Here is a 23,218-nt window from a genome sequence, read left to right on the forward strand (position 1 = left end):
TAAACGATATTATAACCGTGATCGATAATAGACAGTACTGTACAGCCGTCTTCATCGACCTGGCCAAGGCTTTCGACTCTGTCAACCACCGCATTCTTATTGGCAGACTAAATAGCCTTGGTTTCTCAAATGACTGCCTCGCCTGGTTCACCAACTACTTCTCAGATAGAGTTCAGTGTGTGAAATCAGAGGGCCTGTTGTCTGGACCTATGGCAGTCTCTATGGGGGTGCCACAGGGTTCAATTCTTGGGCCGACTCTTTTCTCTGTGTATATCAATGATGTCGCTCTTGCTGCTGGTGACTCTCAGATCCACCTCTACGCAGACGACACCATTTTGTATACATCTGGCCCTTCATTGGACACTGTGTTAACAAACCTCCAAACGAGCTTCAATGCCATACAACACTCCTTCAGTAGCCTCCAACTGCTCTTAAACACTAGTAAAACTAAATGCATGATCTTCAACCGAACGCTGCTGGCACCCGCCTACCCGACTAGAATCACCACTCTCGACGGGTCTGACCTAGAGTATGTGGACAACTACAAATACCTAGGTGTCTGGTTAGACTGCAAACTCTCCTTCCAGACTCACATTAAGAATCTTCAATCCAAAGTTAAATCTAGAATCGGCTTCCTATTTCGCAACAAAGCCTCCTTCACTCATGCTGCCAAACATTCCCTCGTAACACTGACTATCCTACCGATCCTTGACTTCGGCGATGTCATTTACAAAATAGCCTCCAACACTCTACTCAGCAAATTGGATGTAGTCTATCACAGTGCCATCCGTTTTGTCTCCAAAGCCCCATACACTACCCACCACTGTGACCTGTACGCTCTTGTTGGCTGGTTCTCACTACATGTTCGTCGTCAAACCCACTGGCTCCAGGCCATCTATAAATCACTGCTAGGCAAATCCCGCCTTATCTTAGCTCATTGGTCACCATAGCAGCACCCACCCGTAGTCTGCGCTCCAGCAGGTATATCTCACTGGTCATTCCCAAAGCCAACACCTCCTTTGGCCGCTATTCCTTCCAGTTCTCTGTTGCCAATGACTGGAACGAATTGCAAAAATCTCTGAAGCTGGATACTCTTATCTCCCTCACTAACTTTAAGCATCAGTTGTCAGAGCACCTTACCGATCACTGCACCTGTACACAGCCCATCTGAAATTAGCCCACCCAACTACCTCATCCCTATATTGTTATTTATTTTGCTCTTTTGCACCCCAGTATCTCTATTTGCACATAATCTCTTGCACATCTAGCATTCCAGTGTTAATACTAATTGTAATTATTTTGCACTATAGCCTATTTATTGCCTTACCTCCATAACTTGCTACATTTGCACACACTGTATATATATTTTCTGTTGTATTTTTTGACTTTATGTTTATTTACCCCATATGTAACTCTGTGTTGTTGTTTTTATCGCACTGCTTTGCTTTATCTTGGCCAGGTCGCAGTTGTAAATGAGAACTTGTTCTCAACTGGCTTACCTGGTTAAATAAAGGTGAAATAAAATGTTAAATTAAAAAATAATAATAATAATAATAATCTTGGCAAATTAGAAATGCTCACTAACAGGGATGTAAACAAAATTGTGCATATCATTTGAGAGAAATAAGCTTTTTTTGTGTGCATGGAACATTTCTGGGATCTTTTATTTCAGCTTATGAAACATGGGACCAACACTTTACATGTTGCATTTATATGTTTGTTCAGTGTAGCTTCCCCTTGTTATAGGGAATCATAGAAAGCAGAGTAATTGTTTGTGTTTTGACATTGCATTTTGTTTATGTATTACTGTATTACTCTTACAGCTGAGTCTGGTTTCAATAACACTCAAACTTCAAAGCTCTTACATTGGAGAATAAGATCTATAATCTGAAAACGTCACAACGCAATTATTATCAATCATCAGAATAAGCAGAACTGAACGTGAGAACCAACTTCTCTTGTTGAAAACGACATATGTGACATCGATATTAATCAGAAACATTTATTCTAAAAAAGTCATCAGAGAGCGCAGCTGAACAACGATTGCTTGTTACACCCGGTTAGTTAATTTTTTGAAATACTTTTAATCAATAGTGTTAATCAAAGTGAAGTTTTTATGGCTGCGGATCAGCTACGGGGTTAGCTTTTACTGCTGGGACCGCAAGTTCGCCTCCCGGTATTCTGCTAAAACAGCCTAATAGTTAGCTGCTAGCCGATATGCTAACTGAGCAGGCTAACGTTAGCAGTGCTAGTGTACCGGTGCTTTTATCCAGGGTTGGGCACAACAGTGATAGGTGGGAGATGATATCCATTGCAACAGGAGGGGAAAAAAGGTGGAACTGATTAATGGGCAGGGTTTGCACCACCATCAAGCAGTTTAGGGAAGAGATTCTCAGGCCGACGGCAAAGTTGCAGGAAAAGCAGGACATGCTTTCTAAATACACCAACATTGCTGTAGCTCAGGGAAAACAAAAATCTTAATTTGTCAGGCGGCGTGGATCTGATCCAATCCACTGGACAGATGGTGAGCTCAACTCAGCCCGTGGGAGACTGGACACTGGCAAGGCGTAGGAGGTTAGGCGGGATGCTGTCTGGCCGGCCTCCGCACATCCTAGAAGACCGATCCAGCTATCAAACAGCTTTGCCCCGTTGGAGACGGACCTTCTGGCCCCGGGAGTCAGCGCTGTTCCTGAGGGTGAACCGACAGCCGACCACTGGCACCCACCCCCAACGGCTTCCACTGTTCAGCAGGTCGATGGCTCAAGACAGCAGGGTTTCAGGCCCTCCTCTGTCTTCCCGGAGCTTCAGACACCATCCACAGCTGCTGATGCGGAGAGTCAGGCTAGCGTGGCTCGAGGCACCCATCCCCCCCCCCCCCGCCAGAGGCAGTCCTATGCTGTTCTGCCTCTCTCTTCCCCATCAGATTCCATCACGACCACCATCACTGTGGGCAGCTTGATAGTGAGAGATTTTGGCCTGCCTATGCGTGGTCTGGGCAGCAGGTAGCTTAGTGGTTAAGAGCGTTGTGCCAGTAACCGAAAGGTCGCTGGTTCTAATCCCCGAGCCGACTAGGTGAAAAATCTGTCGATTTGCCCTTGAGCAAGGCACTTAACCCTAATTGCTCCTGTAAGTCGCTCTGGATAAGAGCGTCTGCTAAATTACTAAAATGTAAATGTCTGTGGACCAACTAAGGTCCAGTGTCACCCAGCTGCCCATGTCTGAAACATTAACTACCACCTTCTTCCCACAGCTCTGGACACCTACTCTAACAGTGTCACTCACGGTGGTTCTCAACGACCTTCGCTTTAGGCAAACAAAATTATTTTAAAACACACTCGTTAGCACAGGGAAGAGACTACTTATCTCTGGGCCCCCTCCTAGTGATATCGAAGGGGTTCGGAATGTTTCAGTCGCCTCGTCGCCCTAAATGTGTACCTAAATGGAACATTGTAACATCAAGAACGTCTCCTTTTTCTGAAAATGTTGACTTGCTGTGGGAGCAACCAGCACTCTTTAAAAGAGACGTGATTCACCCTAACCGCAGGGGTTCGAGGATTATCTCCGGCAACAAACTCTGAACTTTCATAGCCATACATAACTGACCAAATTATGAAAGACAAGCAATGCCATTTCAAATTCTGTAACGTGAGTGTGGAAGAGGTGAATTTTTTTTATTATTGCCTATTATTGTCTATATAAAAAGCTAAAAACATTGTAAATCTTGCAATTACTAATGTGGCAATTGAGCAAGTTGAGGAGAATAAACTGCTTGGTGTAACCCTGGATTGTAAACTGATATGGCCAGAACATACTGATGCACCGATTCATACCCACACAGGACAAGCCACCAGAGTCCTCATCACAGTCCTCAAGTCCAGAACAGACTACGGGAAAATGAACAGTACTAAATAGAACCATGACTACATGGAACTCTCTTCCACATCAAGAAACTCAAGTGAGCAGTAAAATCAGATTTAAACAACAGAAAACAACTCATGGCACAATGTGGACTGTGAAGAGACACACACACATACAAACACATTAACACGCAAACACACACAATAACACACACACTCTAACACACACACTCTAACACACATACAATGCAATGTTGTGGTATTGTAATGTTGTTCTATTGTAATGTTGTTGTATTGTGGTGTTGTAATGTTGTGGTATTGTGGTGTTGTGGTATTGTAATGTTGTTGTATTGTGGTATTGTAATGTTGTGGTATTGTAATGTTGTGGTATTGTGGCATTGTAATGTTGTGGTATTGTAATGTTGTGGTATTGTGGTATTGTGATGTTGTGGTATTGTGGAATTGTAATGTTGTGGTATTGTAATGTTGTGGTATTGTGGTATTGTAATGTTGTGGTATTGTGGTATTGTAATGTTGTGGTATTGTGGTATTGTAATGTTGTTGTATTGCAATGTTGTGGTATTGTAATGTTGTGGTATTGTGATGGTGTGGTATTGTGGTATTGTAATGTTGTGGTATTGTGGTATTGTGGTGTTGTGGTATTGTGGTGTTGTAGTGTTGTGGGGTTGTGGTATTGTGGTATTGTAATGTTGTGGTAATGTAATGTTGTGGTATTGTGGTATTGTAATGTTGTGGTGTTGTGGTATTGTAATGTTGTGGTATTGTGGCATTGTAATGTTGTGGTATTGTAATGTTGTGGTAATGTAATGTTGTGGTAATGTAATGTTGTGGTATTGTGGTATTGTGGTATTGTAATGTTGTGGTATTGTGGTATTGTAATGTTGTGGTAATGTAATGTTGTGGTATTGTGGTATTGTGGTATTGTGGTATTGTGGTATTATAATGTTGTGGCATGGTGGTATTGTAATGTTGTGGTATTGTGGTATTGTGGTATTGCAATGTTGTGGTATTTGTCACGGATTCAGCCAAGGCTGCCCCTCCTCCTTGCTCGGGCAGGCTTCGGCGTTCGTCGTCACCGGAGTACTAGCTGCCACCGATCTATGTTTCTGTGTTCTACTTGTTTTGTCTTTATTGTACACACCTGGTTCCCATTATGTCTATGATTTGTTCCCTATTTACCCTCTGGCTCCCACTGTGTTGCGTGCGTGTTTGTTCTATGTTTGGTGTCATTGTCCTCCCTGCGTGGAGATTATGTTCATTTATATTTACGAGTAAAGTACGTTGTCTACTAGCTCTGTGTCCTGCGCCTGACTCCGTCCTACCACTGCACACTGACGCCTGACAGAAACACGCACCACAAATGGAGTCAACAGGTACATTCATTCCTTCCAGATCAGTTGAGGAACGCGTCCAGCAGCAAGCGACCATGATACAGACTCTCGGCACAGCCATGGATCACGTGTTGAACACCATGGAGCGATGGGAGAGAGGTGGTGGTCCCACACCTCCTCCAACTACACAACCTCCCACACCGCTGTCCACCCCTTCGTCACCTGGGTCCAGTGGGATTCGGCTCTCGCACCCGAGGGCAAACGATGGTACAGCTGCCAGGTGTCAGGGTTTTCTGCTCCAGGTGGAGCTCTACCTGGCTACCATCCACCCGGCTCCCTCGGGATACGAGAGCGTGTCCGCCCTCATCTCCTGTCTGTTGGGGAGAGCGCTCGAGTGGGTGCGCTATGAAGATTTCACCCGCCGCTTCCGGGCGGTATTCGATCATCCACCGGAGGGGAGAGTGGTGGGGGAACGTCTCTTCCACCTCAGACAGGGGATGAGGAGCGCTCAGGACTTCACACTGGACTTCAGGACCCTGGCAGCCAGCGCGGGATGGAATGAGAGGGCCCTGATTGACCACTACCGATGCAGCCTACGGGAGGACGTTCGTCGGGAGCTGGCCTGCAGGGACACCACCCTTAACCTAGACCAGCTGGTGGATTTCTCGATAAGGCTCGATAACCTGTTGGCCACCCGCGGACGTCGGGATCGGGGTCCGTCCATTCCATCCCCCAGCACCTCCGACCCTACACCGATGGAGCTCGGAGGTGCTGCTCTCAGGGAGACCGGAAGGAGGGCCGTCTCCTGCACCAACTGTGGCCGCAGAGGACACACTGCTGGTCGGTGCTGGGGAGGGTCCTCAGAGAGTCGAGGCAGCAGGCAGAGCACTGGTGGATCGTCCCAGGTGAGTAGGCACCCGAGTCACCCAGAGCTCCCTGTTGCGCACATGTGTATTGACATCGAATTTCCTGAGTTTTCCCCGCATTCCCAGCATAAGGCGCTCGTAGATTCAGGCGCAGCTGGGAACTTTATTGATTGTATGTTTTCCCGTAGATTAGGGATTCCTATTGTTTCTGTTGATGTGCCCTTCCCTGTATATGCCTTAGATAGTCACCCTTTAGGGTCAGGCCTGATTAGGGAGTTCACAGCTCCACTTTGGATGAAAACGCAGGAGGGTCATGAGGAGAGACTTAGTCTCTTTCTGATCGATTCTCCTGTGTTTCCAGTGGTGTTGGGGCTTCCCTGGTTAACCTCTCATGACCCCACGATTTCATGGCAGAGGGCTCTCAAGGGATGGTCAAGTCAGTGCTCAGGGAGGTGAGCAGGTGTTTCCATAGGTGCAACTACGGTGGAAAGTCCAAACCAGGTCTACACTATGCACATTCCCCCCGAATATGCCGATTTGGCTCTCGCCTTCTGGAAAAAGAAGGCGACTCAATTACCACCCCATCGACAGGGAGATTGTGCGATAAATCTCCAGGTAGGCGCTGCACTTCCCCGGAGTCACGTGTATCCTCTGTCACAGGAAGAGACGGCTGCTATGGAAAAATATGTCTCCGAATCTCTGGGAGAGGGATACATTCGGCCTTCCACTTCACCTGCCTCCTCAAGTTTATTTTTTGTGAAGAAGAAGGATGGAGGTTTACGGCCATGCATTGACTACCGTGGTCTCAATCAGATCACTGTTAAGTACAGTTATCCACTTCCTCTCATTGCTAGTGTGACGGAGTCATTGCATGGGGCGCGCTTCTTCACCAAATTGGATCTCAGGAGCGCGTACAACCTGGTGCATATCCGGGAGGGGGATGAGTGGAAGACGGCATTTAGTACCACCTCTGGGCACTATGAGTACCTCGTCATGCCGTACGGGTTGATGAATAATCCATCAGTCTTCCAATCCTTTGTTGATGAGATCTTCAGGGACCTGCACGGGCAGGGTGTAGTGGTGTATATAGACAACATTCTCATATACTCTGCTACATGAGCCGAGCATGTGTCCCTGGTGCGCAAGGTGCTTGGTCGACTGTTGGAACATGACCTGTACGTCAAGGAGGAGAAATGTCTGTTCTTTCAACAGTCCGTCTCCTTCCTAGGGCACCACCTGTCCGCGTCAGGGGTGGAGATGGAGATTGACCGCATTTCAGCCATGCGTAATTGGCCGACTCCAACCACAGTTAAGGAGGTGCAACGATTCTTAGGGTTTGCCAATAATTTGTATCCGGGGCTTTGGTCAGGTAGTGGCTCCCATTACCTCCTTGCTGAAGGGGGGACCGGTGCGACTGCAGTGGTCAGCTGAGGCGGACAGGGCTTTTGGTCACTTGAAGGACCTGTTTACCTTGGCTCCTGTGCTGGCTCATCCAGATCCCTCCTTGGCATTCACAGTAGAGGTGGACGCGTCCGAGGCTGGGATAGGAGCTGTACTGTCTCAGCGCTCGGGTACGCCACCAAAGCTCCGCCCCTGTGCTTTCTTTTTGAAGAAGCTCAGCCCGGCGGAGTGCAACTATGATGTGGGGGACAGGGAGCTGTTGGCTGTAGTCCAGGCTCTGAAAGCGTGGAGGCATTGGCTTGAGGGAGCTAAACACCCTTTCCTCATTTTGAATGACCACCGCAATCTGGAGTACATCCGGTAATGTTGTGGTATTGTAATGTTGTGTTATTGTGGTATTGTAATGTTGTGGTATTGTGATGTTGTGGTATTGTGGTATTGTAGTGTTGTGTTATTGTAATGTTGTTGTATTGTAATGTTGTGGTATTGTAATGTTGTGTTATTGTGATGTTGTGGTATTGTGGTGTTGTAGTGTTGTGTTATTGTAATGTTGTTGTATTGTAATGTTGTGGTATTGTAATGTTGTGTTATTGTGATGTTGTGGTATTGTGGTGTTGTAGTGTTGTGATGGTGTGGTATTGTGGTGTTGTAGTGTTGTGGGGTTGTGGTATTGTAATGTTGTGGTATTGTGGTATTGTGGTATTGTAATGTTGTGGTATTGTGGTATTGTGATGTTGTGGTATTGTAATGTTGTGGTATTGTAATGTTGTGGTATTGTAATGTTGTGGTATTGTGGTATTGTAATGTTGTGCTATTGTGGTATTGTGATGTTGTGGTATTGTAATGTTGTGGTATTGTGGTATTGTAATGTTGTGCTATTGTGGTATTATAGTGTTGTGGTATTGTAATGTTGTGGTATTGTGGTATTGTAATGTTGTGCTATTGTAATGTTGTGCTATTGTGGTATTTTGGATTTTATATTGTACATATGTAATGAGAGCGTAATAATGTATTAATATATTTGATGATGCATTGTTTTTCCCATCACCACAGGATAACAGCTGTGATTGAGGTCAATCCACACTCTCAGATTTCAAATCAAATCAAATCAAATGTTATTTGCCACATGCGGCCGAATACAACAGGTGTAGACCTTACAATGATAAGGGTAACTTACTAGCCTTTAACCAACAATGCAGTTTTTAAGAAAAAAACAAAAAAAAATGGTTAAGTAAAAAGTAGATAAGTACAAAATAAAAAATAAAAAATAATTTAAAACCCATCATACATAGACACACTGTCACTACTGACTATGTGGTCCTCTGTAGCTCAGCTGGTAGAGCACGGCGCTTGTAACGCCAAGGTAGTGGGTTCGATCCCCGGGACCACCCATACACAAAAATGTATGCACGCATGACCGTAAGTCGCTTTGGATAAAAGCATCTGCTAAATGGCATATTATTATTATTATTATAAACCTTAGCTTGTAGCTAGCTAGCTTAGCTTTCTACTGTATCGATGGATTCCCGTGAGAGAGAAATCTCTAGATTTTTAAATAGTAATGATGTTGTGCTGGGAGCTGGTTCAGACGACCATTGGCGTCTAGTGCGCATCGGCATTGGTGTAAAGTACTTAGGTAAAAATACTTGAAAGTACTACTTAAGTAGTTTTTTTTTTGGTGTCTGTACTTTACTTTACTATTTATATTTTGGACAACTTTTACTTTTACTTCACTACATTTCTAAAGAAAATAATGTACTTTTTACTCCATACATTTTCCCTGACACCCAAAAGTACTCGTTACATTTTGAATGCTTAGCAGGACAGGAAAATGGTCTAATTAACACACTTATCAAGCGAACACCCTTGGACATCCCTACTGCCTCTGATCTGGTGGACTCACTAAACACATGCTTTGTTTGTAAATTATATCTGACTATGGCCCTAGCTAAAAAAACAAGTAAATGGTGCCATCTGGTTTGCTTAATATAAGGAATTTGAAATGATTTATACTTTTACTTTTACTTTTGATATTTAAGTATATTTTAGCAATTACATTTACTTTTGATACTTAAGTATATTTAAAACCAAATACTTTTTAGTAAGATTTTACTGGGTGACATTCACTTTGACTTGGGTCATTTTCTATGAAGGTATCTTTAATAATAATAATAATAATTTTACTTTACTTTACTTTTACTCAAGTATGACAGTTGGGTACTTTTCCCACCACTGCTCATTGGCAAGATCACTCGTTCCATGAACCTCTCCGAGGAAACTGTCAGTTCGAAAAGGAGCAAAGAAACAGAAAGCAAACATCAGAGGACATCATATTTCCTTGATAGCCAGCAAATCTGCAGCGAAACGTTCAAGTTCCTATGCGTGTACGTTTTCTTTAGAGTAATACTTCATGATTCCTGCTATTATTGGGGCTGCAACAGTATTAAAAAATGTAATGAGGTATTTAAGAAAGAATGAGTAGTATGCTGTATCATGAATAGAAATAAAAGAGCTGAGAATACATCGTGCCTTTCAGCACATATTAAAGGCATATTTTAAATAATGTATTTTCAGATTTTCAGAATTTCTACAAAAAGCTGACTGCAGTGATACAGTTCTATAAGGAACACGGTGGCTCCGAGGAAGAAGAGGTGAGGTGGTCGTCTCGTCTTCGTCTCGCCAGCAAACGGGTGCTGTCCTACGAGGACGCTCGGCGAATCGTCCACCATGTCAACAACTTCGCATGACGTCCGTACGATGCTGCTCCCAGGACAGATCCCTGGAAGTTAGAGGGCAGACGTCCGGGTGCTACCGACATTTGAGACCACGTCCTCTTGTGTGGTGCAAGTACAAAAATAAAAAAAACGTTGACGCGTGATCATGTTTAGTGGTTTCCTAAATCTTGATACTTATATTTTGTATCAAACGTTCGTCAGCTCAAGCCAGTGGACCGGCAGCAAAGACTCTAACCAAAGCCCACACGAATTGGATCCGACAAGCCTGTTAGTGCTTACTCTCTGGTGATGTGTGTGTGGTCAGATTTTCTTTAACGTTTCTCATTTTATTTGCTGTTTACAGACCAGAGCTCTCACCCACTCCACCCCCTTCCCTGTTTGAGCTTTTTTTTTTATATGTTGTTTCCTCTGTGACTGTCATAATAATGGGTTTGTGAGAGGGTTGCTTGGGCACATCTATGCACATTCTCTGTGATGTATTTATAAGAGATGTTATTTAACGTGGTCATTTATTAATTATTTTTATCCTCCCAAGCCTTATCTCCCGAATCTAACGTGGAAAAACTACGGGCCACAACCATGATATGTTCGGGGACTACATGGGATGTGCCCGTGTTTGTGTGGACAAAACACACGCACACTGCATGTAGTCCTCACACACTGCATGTAGTCCTCACACACTGCATGTAGTCCTCACACACTGCATGTAGTCCTCACACACTGCATGTAGTCCTCACACACTGCATGCAGTCCTCACACACTGCATGTAGTCCTCACACACTGCATGTAGTCCTCACACACTGCATGTAGTCCTCACACACTGCATGTAGTCCTCACACACTGCATGTAGTCCTCACACACTGCATGTAGTCCTCACACACTGCATGTAGTCCTCACACACTGCATGTAGTCCTCACACACTGCATGTAGTCCTCACACATTACCAGTAGTCATCACACACTGCATGTAGTACCCTGTAGCTCAGTTAGTAGAGCATGGCGCTTGCAATGCCAGGGTTGTGGGTTCGTTTCCCACGGGGGGGCCAGTATGAAAACGGTATGCACTCACTAACTGTAAGTCGCTCTGGATAAGAGCGTCTGCTAAAATGACTAAAATGTAAATGAACATCTGCAGCGTGAGAGAGTTTCTCTGTCACATGTATGTGCGTGTACATGCGTGAAATCAATAAGTCATTGTATGTGTACATGTATACACATGCATGTATATGTGTGCACATGTATGCATATACAGTACTGCACGTGTGTGCTCGACAACGATGCAGACAGACACTATGTCTGTATAGTTAGAAGAATATGTAATTTATGTGTGGACTGTGAGAGAGAGAGAGAGAGAGAGAGAGAGAGAGAGAGAGAGAGAGAGAGAGAGAGAGAGAGAGAGAGAAGAACAATGGATTTCTTGTGTTTTGTATTAAAGTAAATAGTTGTTATTCATTATTTCAACAAATGTCTTAAAAGTAACTGCAAACTGTGACTGCGTTTTCCTCAAAAAACATGGTTTGGTGACACACAGCATGTAATGGCACGTAACTCTCTTGATATTTGGAGTAGAGAGATCATGTTGGTCTCAATCTCGTCTTTCCAGCACTGTATAAAACTCCAAATGTGTTTTGGGGTCAAAGGGACTGATTATGATAGAACAAGTCACATATGTGCTTGTATTTGGGTGAAGGATATCAAGGATCTGGAAAGATTGTGTATGGGGGAATGGTCTAAGATCCCTCCCAATGTGTTTTCCAATCTCATAAATCATTTTAGAAAAAGGCTGTTATCCTCGAGGTATTTGAAAACAAGGGTGGCAATAATTTTTACCCCAATCTTTTTCAGAAAATAAAATATTACTTGTTAAACAAAATCTATTTCTCTGAGCAATTATATTAGTATAAAATAACAGAATTATATTTAAAAAATGGAGCATACTATACATCTCAGTATTTGTATTATTTAATTTATATATAGTATTTTTTTCCTCATCTTTATTAAGGGTGGGAATCATTATGGACCTGACTGTATAGATTGAACAGTGACAATTTGTTGTTGTTTTGGCTCTGCACTCTAGCACTTTGGATTTTAAATGATGCAATGACTACGGAGGTTAAAGTGCATACTGTCAGCTTTAATTTGAGCGTAATTCTTATCCAAATCGGGTGAAACGTTTAGAAATTTTAAGAGGACCAAAAGTATTGGAACAAATTCACTTATACAGCATGTGTATAAAAGTAGAAAAAGTATTTGGTCCCATATTCACAAAGGAATAAAATGTCATACCCCCACAAAAATGCTCCCCTCCCATTTTAAGGTATCAGCACGCTTCAGTTCTGCTGGCACCTAGCCAAACTCGGCTAGACAAACCCAACGAGTCTCCACACTCCCTTAACAGACCTTCGCCTGGAAAACCAGAAAAAAGGCAGCAATAGTACTGTTTGTCTATTTTGAGACGCCGTAGCCAGTATACACTTCCTCAAAATAGTCCGAATTAATCTAAGATCTCTCAAGAAATGTGTCATTAATTTTGACGTTTTTGCCGAGGAGATCTTAGTCACACAATTTTACATCTAACTAAGGTTTTTGGTGCAGTATTTCTCAATGAACAAACGTGCATGAGAACAAGTTGTCTTTTGTTGAATGACAACAAATACTTTATTGAAGAATTCCTACTCTTGACCAATCACTGACGAAGTGGAGTAGACTTCGGCTCCGAACTTTGGCTTGCCTCCAGAAAACAATGCCTGAACAGTGCCTGAACAGCCGAAAAAACCCTCACCGAAGTCCAAAACTAACAGAAACGTCACAAAATGTCATCATAATATATGCATGAACTCTTCCGAACTGTTTCGGCTGGGAAGCATGCGGCCCGCCTTTATTGTAATGGTGAGAGGTTAGCATGTCTTGGAGGCATGATATTTGTAACTTTTTCACTCATCATTATTCACGATTCCTTCAGGACTATCCGTAATCATGGTAACATCCACATTAATTTAGAAGTGTTTAGAAACATATTCGATTCTTGTTTATAATAGAAGTGACTCCAAAATGACACAATACATTATTTACCATAAATTTCTATTGGGCACAAAATAATCTGAAACACAACCAAAACAAACAGCAAATGCATCCAACAAGTTTGTAGAGTAACAAGCTTGATGTAATCATATGAATATGGGACCAAATACTAAACGTTTTATTACTTTAATACACATATAAGTGAATTTGTCCCAGTACTTCTGGTCCCCTAAAATGGGGGGACTTTGTACAAAAAGTGCTGTAATTTATAAACGGTTCACCCGATATGGATGAAAATATACTCAAATTATAGCTGACAGTCTGCACTTTAACCTCATAGTGATTGTATAATTTACAATACAAAGGGCTGTCCTAATACTTCTGGAGCTCACTGTAAAGTATAGTATTTCCAGTAGCACCTTTCTTCAGACCCTCTATCGTCATCATCAGCCAGGTTAGTAACGACAAGCAGCAAAGACCAGTGTGTCACAATTCCACTCTGCCGGGGCTGGGGGTGCCTGCCTGCTGCCTGGGCTCTGCCGGGGCTGGGGGTGCCTGCCTGCTGCCTGGGCTCTGCCGGGGCAGGGGGTGCCAGCCTGCTGCCTGGGCTCTGCCGGGGCAGGGGGTGCCAGCCTGCTGCCTGGGCTCTGCCGGGGCTGAGGGTGCCTGCCTGCTGCCTGGGCTCTGCCGGGGCAGGGGGTGCCTGCCTGCTGCCTGGGCTCTGCCGGGGCTGGGGGTGCCTGCCTGCTGCCTGGGCTCTGCCGGGCTGGGGGTGCCAGCCTGCTGCCTGGGCTCTGCCGGGCTGGGCTGCTGACGTCAGGCCTCACACAGCACAAAGCAGCACACACACACTGCTCCCCTTGACAGATGAGACTGCCGTCCTCTTCTCTTCCCAGAGCTGTACATCATCTTTAGTACACAGCTCCCAAATGAAATCCTACTCCCTTTATAGTGCACTACTTTTAACCAGGACCCATAGGGCCTTGGTTAAATGTAATGCATTACACTGAGTACACTAAACATTAGGAACACCTTCCTAATATTGAGTTGCACCCCCGCTTTTGCCCTCAGGACAGCCTCAATTTGTCAGGGTATGGACTCTACAAAGTGTCGAAAAGCGTTTCCACAGGGATGCTGGCCCATGTTGACTCCAATGCTTCCTACGGTTCTGTCAAGTTGGCTGGATGTCCTTTGGGTGGTGGACCATTTACGATACACACAGGAAACTGTTGAGTGTGAAAAACCAAGCTGCGTTGCAGTTCTTGACACAAACCGGTGCGCCTGACACCTACTACCAAAGACACGTAAATGTTTTGCCCACTCACCCTCCGCATGACACACATGCACAACCCCATTGTCTAAATTGTCTCGGGGGGGGGGGCTTAAAAATCCTTCTATAACCTGTCTCCTCTCTTTCATCTGCACTGATTGAAGTGGGATCATATCTTTCACCTGGATTCACCTGGTCAGTCTATCTAATGTTTTGTATACTCAGTGTAGATATGGGGAATACATAGGGGTTGCAGATGAAGTCTACAGCTCCAGGGACACGCAGGTAATAGCACCACCGCTAGCATAGCATAGCAGCAGCTGTTTGCTTTGGAGCTGTGGTACACATTGTTCCAAACCATTGGCATTTTCGCTAGACTCAGCCGGCCTTCAGCTGCACTGTAAAATCCTTTTGGTATTTGTCGGCGGAATTTGTAAAAGGCACAATCGTTTTAGTTTCTCAACCCCTTTCTGTTGCGCTTTGGGCTACATTTCTAACACCTATTTTCCGGATGCACTTAAGTCGTTTGTACACCAAAGAATTTGGGAAACGCTAAATACAATAGTAAGCAGGGGCGGACCAGGACCGGAAATCGGCTCTGGCATTTCTAACACAGTGGCCCATTTTATTCCTTGAGGTCCCCACACTGACCCATTTTATTCCTTGAGGACCACATTATTTGCTAATGATCATTTTGCGCAAAAAAACCTAACAATTTAAAAAAGGCTCACTAGGTTAAAAATGGACCAGTCCGTCTGGCATTTGCCCGAAATGCCAGAAGGCCAGTCTGCCACTGATAGTAAGGGTATCTATTGTAACACTGATAAAACAGATGGTTTCTCTCAGCAATTAAACTGAGTCTCTGATTACACTGTGATTGGATTGTACAATGCAATCACACGGTCAGCTTCCCAACACCTGTATTCCACATCATACCCAAGGGTAGTTTTCCCCACAAATAATTGCTTTTACGGCCAACTAGAAAGACGAGAGCACAAACACAGCTAGTGGTCAAGAAAGACAAATGACCATGGTGACAAAATGTCAGATAATGAAATGTATTTCATATACATGTAGAAACACATTGAGCAGTCATTAACTTACACAGTAATCCTGAACTGAGAAATTAAATCGTTTTTAAAAATATTATATCTTATTATTTCTGCAAATTTCCCGACACAGGCTGCATCCCAAAAAAGCAATATGGGCCCTGGTCAAAAGTAGTACACTATAAAGGGAACGGGGTGACATTTGGGACACAGCCGTGCATTAGCAATGGCTGATCCTCTTATAGCAACAGAGGTTAAAGAGAGTCTAGATTGCCAGAGGGTCTGAAGAAAGGTGCTACTGGAAATACTATACGGTACAGTGAGCTCCAGAAGTATTAGGACAGCCCTTTGTATTGTAAATTATACAATCACTATGAGGCCAATTATAGCAACATCAGACTGTAAATGGCTTAGACATGGAGGCACACATCAATATGCCATATCTGTCTGGATTTCTCTATTGAGGCTAATAGCAAATGTAAGTTATTTGCTTGTTTTTACATTTGATAGACTCAGAGCTTCAAAATGGTGTATCATACACTGTAGTTGAGGGAAACATGGGAAAGTCGTGCTGCTTTAAAAGCTGATAAACTTGCTTTTGCACTTAAGAGACAATTAAATTAAATTAAATTAAATTCCCTTTGAAAGACTTTGTTGTTTACATCCGATTCAGCATCATCATTCTAAAGCCTTAGTCCCACCCATCTCTAAAGCTTTAACCCCACCCATCTCTAAAGCCTTAGTCCCACCCATCTCTAAAGCTTTAACCCCACCCATCTCTAGAGACTTAGCCCCACCCATCTCTAAAGCCTTAGCCCCACCCATCTCTAAAGCCTTAGTCCCACCCATCTCTAAAGCCTTAGTCCCACCCATCTCTAAAGCCTTAGTCCCACCCATATCTAAAGCCCCACCCATCTCTAAAGCCTTAGTCCCACCCATCTCTAAGCCTTAGTCCCACCCATCTCTAAAGCCTTTGCCCCACCCATCTCTAAAGCCCTAGCCCCACCCATCTCTAAAGCCTTTGCCCCACCCATCTCTAAAGCCCCACCCATCTCTAAAGCCTTGGTCCCACCCATCTCTAAAGCCCTAGCCCCACCCATCTCTAAAGCCTTAGCCCCACCCATCTCTAAAGCCTTAGTCCCACCCATCTCTAAAGCCTTAGCCCCACCCATCTCTAAAGCCTTAGTCCCACCCATCTCTAAAGCCTTAGTCCCACCCATCTCTAAAGCCTTAGTCCCACCCATCTCTAAAGCCTTAGTCCCACCCATCTCTAAAGCCTTAGTCCCACCCATCTCTAAAGCCTTAGTCCCACCCATCTCTAAAGCCTTAGCCCCACCCATCTCTTAAACCTTAACCCCACCCATCTCTTAAACCTTAGCCCCTCCCACCCACACATGTAAACACAGGTGAGTCAGCATGGTATTGTCCTCCAGAAAGTAGTCTCTCTACTTAAACCCAGCTAAATTCAGGGCAGCCATGTTTTTGAGAGCTGTAGCAACACTTTTGCAGTTATCCAAAGCTATATCTTTCCAAATGTCTGCAGTAGCAAATATGATCTATACACTGACCAGGGAATCCCCCATTCCATTATAGACAGAAGCCTGTGACATGACAGACCAATCAGGACGTATCTCTCGGCATGTCCAACAACACCATTATCTCAGCCAATCATGACTAGCCAGGAAGGATCCGGTCTTTCTCTCTGTATAGCACAGTGCTTTCTCCTTGGCTAAACCAGGCTCATAATTTAAATTTTTTTTCTTCATATAATTACGGATCACATACAAGTTTGTAATTAAGGCACATGTTCAAGAAGGCACTTCTGCAAAAAATACGAAGAAATAATGGCCCTACTGTGAAGTAGGAAGTGGCGTGTAATTCCTCAGATACTGTAACCGGTCACATATAAAATCAACGGTTTTGTCTCATTTGCCAAGACTTGGATTGGCATTTTTGGTACAACCAGTATTAAAGTGTGAAAGCAATATGACTTAATCGACCGGTTACCCAGACAAAGCTTAAACCTAGTCTCGGACTAAGAAGCACTTTCAATGGAGAATAGTCTTCTTTTTTAATTTTTTTTGTCCAGGACTAGACTTCATTTGGGTCCTGGAAACCGGCCCATTATGATAATAACAGGAAACAATATGAAATCACAACCTTACCTTTTCTGCGGACTGTGCTGTCCCAAAGAAAATGGGTATGAAGGCTAGCCAGACTACACAGGTGGTATACATGGTGAACCCAATGGGTTTAGCCTCATTGAAGTTCTCCGGGACACCCCGCGTCTTGATGGCGTACACCGTACACGTGACCATGAGCAGGATGCTATAACCCAGCGAGCATATCATCTGCAGGTCCGTGATGTCACATTTCAACACTCCTCTAGCCTGTTCTGAGTTGATGGTCTTCTGTTCGTCGTAGTCGACGACGGCGTTGGGGGGATCCACACCGAACCAGACGAACACGCCCAGGAGCTGAGCGGAAATTAGGGAAGAGGTGATGGCCAGCTGGGAGGTCGGGCTGATCAGCCTGGGTGCCGTCACCGACTTCTTACCGTCTTTAAAGATCCGGTAGATCCGGTTGGTCTTGGTGAGTAACGCGGCGTAGCTGATGCACATGCCCAGACCCAGGAAAATCCGGCGGAACGAGCAGACGGCGACGTCGGGCTTGGCGATCATGAGGAAGGTGATGACGTAACAGAGGAAGATCCCGGTGAGGAGGACGTAGCTCAGCTCACGGCCCGACGCACGGACGATTGGCGTGTCGTTGTAGCGGACGAAGGTTGCCATGACGAAGATGGTGGCGATGATGCCCAGCATGGCGAGGAAGACGGGGATCACTGCCCAAGGGGAGTGCCACTCCAGCTTCACAATGGGGATGGGCTGACATGCCGTCCTGTTGATAGATTGATTGATTGATTAAGTACGTTTATTTGACAATTTAGAAAATACACATACAGAGGACAAGAAGACTAGCAGTACCGTACTGCACTGTAAAACATTTTATTTTATATACTATCAAGGATGGCACTAAAATATTATAAAATTATCTAGGGTTGAAAAATACCTGAAACTTTCCCAATATTCCCAGGTTTTCCAGAAATCCCGGTTGAAGAAAACCTGGGAATTTTGGGAACGTTTGTGGAATTTTGCAACCCTAGATTTATTTATATAGTGTTGCTGTCTGTCACCTGTTTGGGTCGGGCCTCATGCTGTAGGAGCACAGCTTGCAGGATGTTTCATCATACTGGTACTGGTAACCATCACAGGGTTCACAGTGCCAGCAACACGGCATGCCTTTCACTGTCTTCTTCCTCTCTCCTGTCCTGCAGGGCAGACTGCACACAGAGCTGGGGATCTCTGTCTGTCCATTAGGCCACTGCATATCCTCGATCTGGAACACAGGACGTAGGACGGAGGGTTAGACAGGAGTAGAACAATGACATTTTACATTTTAGTAATTTAGCAGACGCTCTTATCCAGAGCGACTTACAGTTGGTGAGTGCATAATTATTATTTTTTTCATACTGACAATGACAATTCGTTTTTAAGAACAAGTCTTTTTATTTTATTTCATCCAGTCTGATTTGAGTTTCCATAACCACACATTACATCAATTGCGCTATGCAGTGTAAAAAAAAAGTAATGTTTTTACTCACACATTTTTTAAAGACAAAAATAAACAACCGAATATACTGTGCTAGACAGTAACAAGAAGCCCTGGATTGACTGCTGTAATTTCACAATGCAGTGGACCCTTGACCCCTCCCCCACCCCCTGCAGCGCCGGTTAGATGTCAATGTCATCACTCAGTAACGCCTGTCACTCAGTCTGCAGCATAGCGCAGAGCAAATATGGATATTCTGAACTTCTTCCAAAATAGAGGCACAAAAAGCAAGCAAGTTGAACACATTGAGCAGTGAATGAGGTGGAGAGAGCAGGACAAGACAGAAAGTAATCCGCCGCAGCAGAGTTAGCCACAGGTTATTTTTTTGCTAAATTATAATAAAAAGAAAACTGAAAATATCACACTTACATAAGTATTCAGACATTTTACTCAGTATTTAGTTGAAGCACCTTTGGCAGTGATTACAGCCTCGTGTCTTCTTGGGTATGACGTTATAAGCTTGGCACACCTGGATTTGGGGAGATTCTCCCATTCTTCTCTGCAGATCCTCTCAAGCTCTGTCAGGTTGGATGGGGAGCGTCGCTGCACAGCTATTTTCAGGTCTCTCCAGGGATGTTCGATTGGGTTCAAGTCCGGGCTCTGGCTGGGCCACTCAAGGACATTCAGAGACTTGTCCTGAAGCCACTCCTGTGTTGTCTTGGCTGTGTGCTTAGGGTCGTTGTCCTGTTGGAAGGTAAACCTTCGCCCCAGTCTGAGGTCCTGAGCACTCTGGAGCAGGTTTTCATCAAGGATCTCTCTGTACTTTGCTCCGTTCATCTTTCCCTCGATCCTGACTAGTCTCCCAGTCCCTGCCGCTGAAAACATTCCCACATCATGATGCTGCCGTCACCATGCTTCAATGTAGGGATGGTGCCGGGTTTCCTCCAGACGTGACGCTTGGCATTCAGGCCAAAGAGTTCAAACAAAGAGTTAAATCTCTCTGTCAGAGTGACCACCTCCCTGACCAAGGCCCCTCTCCTGCGATTCCTCAGTTTGGCCAGGCGGCCAGCTCTAGGAAAAGTCTTGGTGGTTCCAAACATCTTCCATTTAAGAATGGTGGAGGCCACTGTGTTCTTGTGGACCTTCAATGCTGCATACATTTTTTGGTACCCTTCCCCAGATCTGTGCCCTCGACACAATTCTGTCTCGGAGCTCTACGGACAATTCCTTAGACCTCAAGTCTTGGTTTTTGCTGTGACATGCATTGTCAACTGTGGGACCTTATGTGCCTTTTCAAATCATGTCAAATCAATTGAATTTACCACAGGTGGACTCCAATCAAGTTGTAGAAACATCTCAAGGATGATCAATGGAAACAGGATGCACCTGCCTCAGGACTACCTGGCCTGATGACTCCTGGTTGTCCCCAGTCCACCTGGTCATGCTGCTGCTCCAGTTTCCACTCTTCTGCCTGCGGCTATGGAACCCTGACCTGTTCACCGGACGTGCTACCTTGTCCCGGACCTGCTGTTTTCAACTCTCTCTCTCTACCGCACCTGCTATTTCAACTTCTAAATGCCCGGCTATGAAAAGCCAAGTGACATTTGCTCCTGATATACTGACCTGTTGCAACCTCTACAACCACTGTGCTTATTATTTGACCCTGCTGGTCATCTATGAACGTTTGAACATCTTGGAGAAAAATCTGGCCTTAATGGGTTTCTGTATAGCACTTTGTGACATCTGCTGATGTAAAAAGGACTTTATAAATACATTTGATTGATTGATTGACCTGAGCTCAATTTCAAGTCTCATAGCAAAGGGTCTGAATACTTATGTAAATAAGGAATTTCTGTTATTTTTATTTTAATACATTTGCAAAAATTTCTAAAAACCTGTTTTCTCTTTGTCATTATAGGGTATTGTGTGTTGATTGCTGAGGATTTTTATTTTATTTAATCCATTTTAGAATAAGGCTAACGTAACAAAATTCGTGAGAAGGTCAAGGGGTCTGAATACTTTCCGAAGACACTGTACATCATGTGTATGTGACAAACAAACTTGAACATGAACTCAGAGAGGGAACGGGGAGGACATCCAGAAAGACAGGGGGAAATATGTCCAGCTTTGTGGTTAGATTGTAATTGAACAAAACATTGAAAATACATAGGTCCTTGATTTATGTGTCCTCAAATGTTAAAAATCTCACATTAGCTGATACAGAAGCAGAAATGAAACGAATCATTCAGGTCTAATAACGTATTCCATTCTACAGGTATTATTATTATTTTTTTTGGCTCAGTTCTCTTTATATTCATATAGCTTAGGGCCCTCAAACTCAACTCTGGACCTTGAAGCCAGTTCCACTGCTTTTTTATTTTTTTATTGTTGCCCTCTAATCAGGGAATGATTTACACCTGGCACACCATGTGAGTGCAATTAATTATTAGATGGAACAGAACACCAGCAGACTCTGGTCCTCGTAGGGAAGAGTTGAATACCCCTGGGCTATGGGCTATGTAGCTTCTTCTATGTCATGTTTGGAGTTGTGTTGCTCTGTTATTTGGGCACTTAATTTTTCTTTACAGTTGAGTTGCCCTGGTCATGTCAGTATACAGTACACAGAGACACCAGACAAGACACAGAGACAGCAACAGAAGAATATATGATGGAGAGAGACACCAGACAAGACACAGAGACAGCAACAGAAGAATATATGATGGAGAGAGACACCAGAGAAGACACAGAGACAGCAACAGAATAATATATGATGGAGAGAGACACCAGAAGAACAGAACAGGCCATAACTGAAGAGAACAGACAAAGGAGACAGTAACAAAGAAGAACCTGAGACAGCAACAGACAACAGACACAGAGAAAGTGACAGAAGAGGACAGATGAGAGAGTGAACAGATGTGGGTTGAGGACACAGTAGAATGTGTTCAGGTGATTGAAGCACTGATGGGTGTACGGTGTGATTTCTATTTAAATATTCTCTCAAACAGAGAGCTGCTCTATTGATTCTAATTCGTTCTATTTATTTGCACCAGTTATAACAGATGAAATAATGAAAGTGAAACAGTTATGCATGGTTTACAAAGAATTTGCAGGTGAGGTGAAAAAGCCTGTGAAATTACTATTAAAACAATTGTTTACCTTTAGTGTGTGTGAGAGAGAGAGGGAGTTTTGGTACTGCAGGATTATTTAATCAATTTGGCTCATTGGACAGGTCAGAGTCTATGTTTGAAGTTGTTGAGTGGTATGGAGGTTTTTGGCAGTACACTGTAGATTATGTGTTCCAGAGTAGACAGTGTTCCAGAGTAGACAGTGTTCCAGAGTAGATAGTGATCCAGAGTAGACAGTGTTCCAGAGTAGACAGTGTTCCAGAGTAGACAGTGTTCCAGAGTAGAGAGTGTTCCAGAGTGGAGAGTGTTCCAGAGTAGAGAGTGTTCCAGGGTAGAGAGTGTTCCAGAGTAGAGAGTGTTCCAGAGTAGACAGTGTTCCAGAGTAGACAGTGTTCCAGAGTAGACAGTGTTCCAGAGTAGAGAGTGTTCCAGAGTAGAGAGTGTTCCAGAGTAGACAGTGTTCCAGAGTAGACAGTGTTCCAGAGTAGAGAGTGTTCCAGAGTAGAGAGTGTTCCAGAGTAGAGAGTGTTCCAGAGTAGACAGTGTTCCAGAGTAGAGAATGTTCCAGAGTAGAGTGTTCCAGAGTAGAGAGTGTTCCAGAGTAGAGAGTGTTCCAGAGTAGACAGTGTTCCAGAGTAGAGAGTGTTCCAGAGTAGAGAGTGTTCCAGAGTAGAGTGTTCCAGAGTAGACAGTGTTCCAGAGTAGACAGTGTTCCAGAGTAGACAGTGTTCCAGAGTAGACAGTGTTCCAGAGTAGAGAGTGTTCCAGAGTAGAGAGTGTTCCAGAGTAGAGAGTGTTCCAGAGTAGACAGTGTTCCAGAGTAGAGAGTGTTCCAGAGTAGAGAGTGTTCCAGAGTAGAGAGTGTTCCAGAGTAGACAGTGTTCCAGAGTAGAGAGTGTTCCAAAGTAGACAGTGTTCCAGGGTAGAGAGTGTT

The 23,218-nt window shown here is 44.1% G+C and overlaps 1 protein-coding gene across 1 annotated transcript in view; it reads right to left on the reverse strand.

Annotated features, from left to right (window-relative positions):
- Positions 1 to 23,218, reverse strand: part of LOC121574703 (metabotropic glutamate receptor 7-like) — a 318,674-nt gene that overhangs the window by 47,600 nt on the left and 247,856 nt on the right. The window contains exons 8-9 of the mRNA XM_041887245.2: positions 18,744 to 18,946; positions 17,716 to 18,448 (exon numbers count right to left, since the gene is read on the reverse strand). Coding sequence (XP_041743179.2) covers positions 17,716 to 18,448; positions 18,744 to 18,946 — 936 coding nt within the window. The remainder of the gene's footprint in view (positions 1 to 17,715; positions 18,449 to 18,743; positions 18,947 to 23,218) is intronic.

The sequence above is a fragment of the Coregonus clupeaformis genome, chromosome 10, assembly GCF_020615455.1.
Source record: "Coregonus clupeaformis isolate EN_2021a chromosome 10, ASM2061545v1, whole genome shotgun sequence".
Classification (NCBI taxonomy): Eukaryota; Metazoa; Chordata; class Actinopteri; order Salmoniformes; family Salmonidae; genus Coregonus; species Coregonus clupeaformis.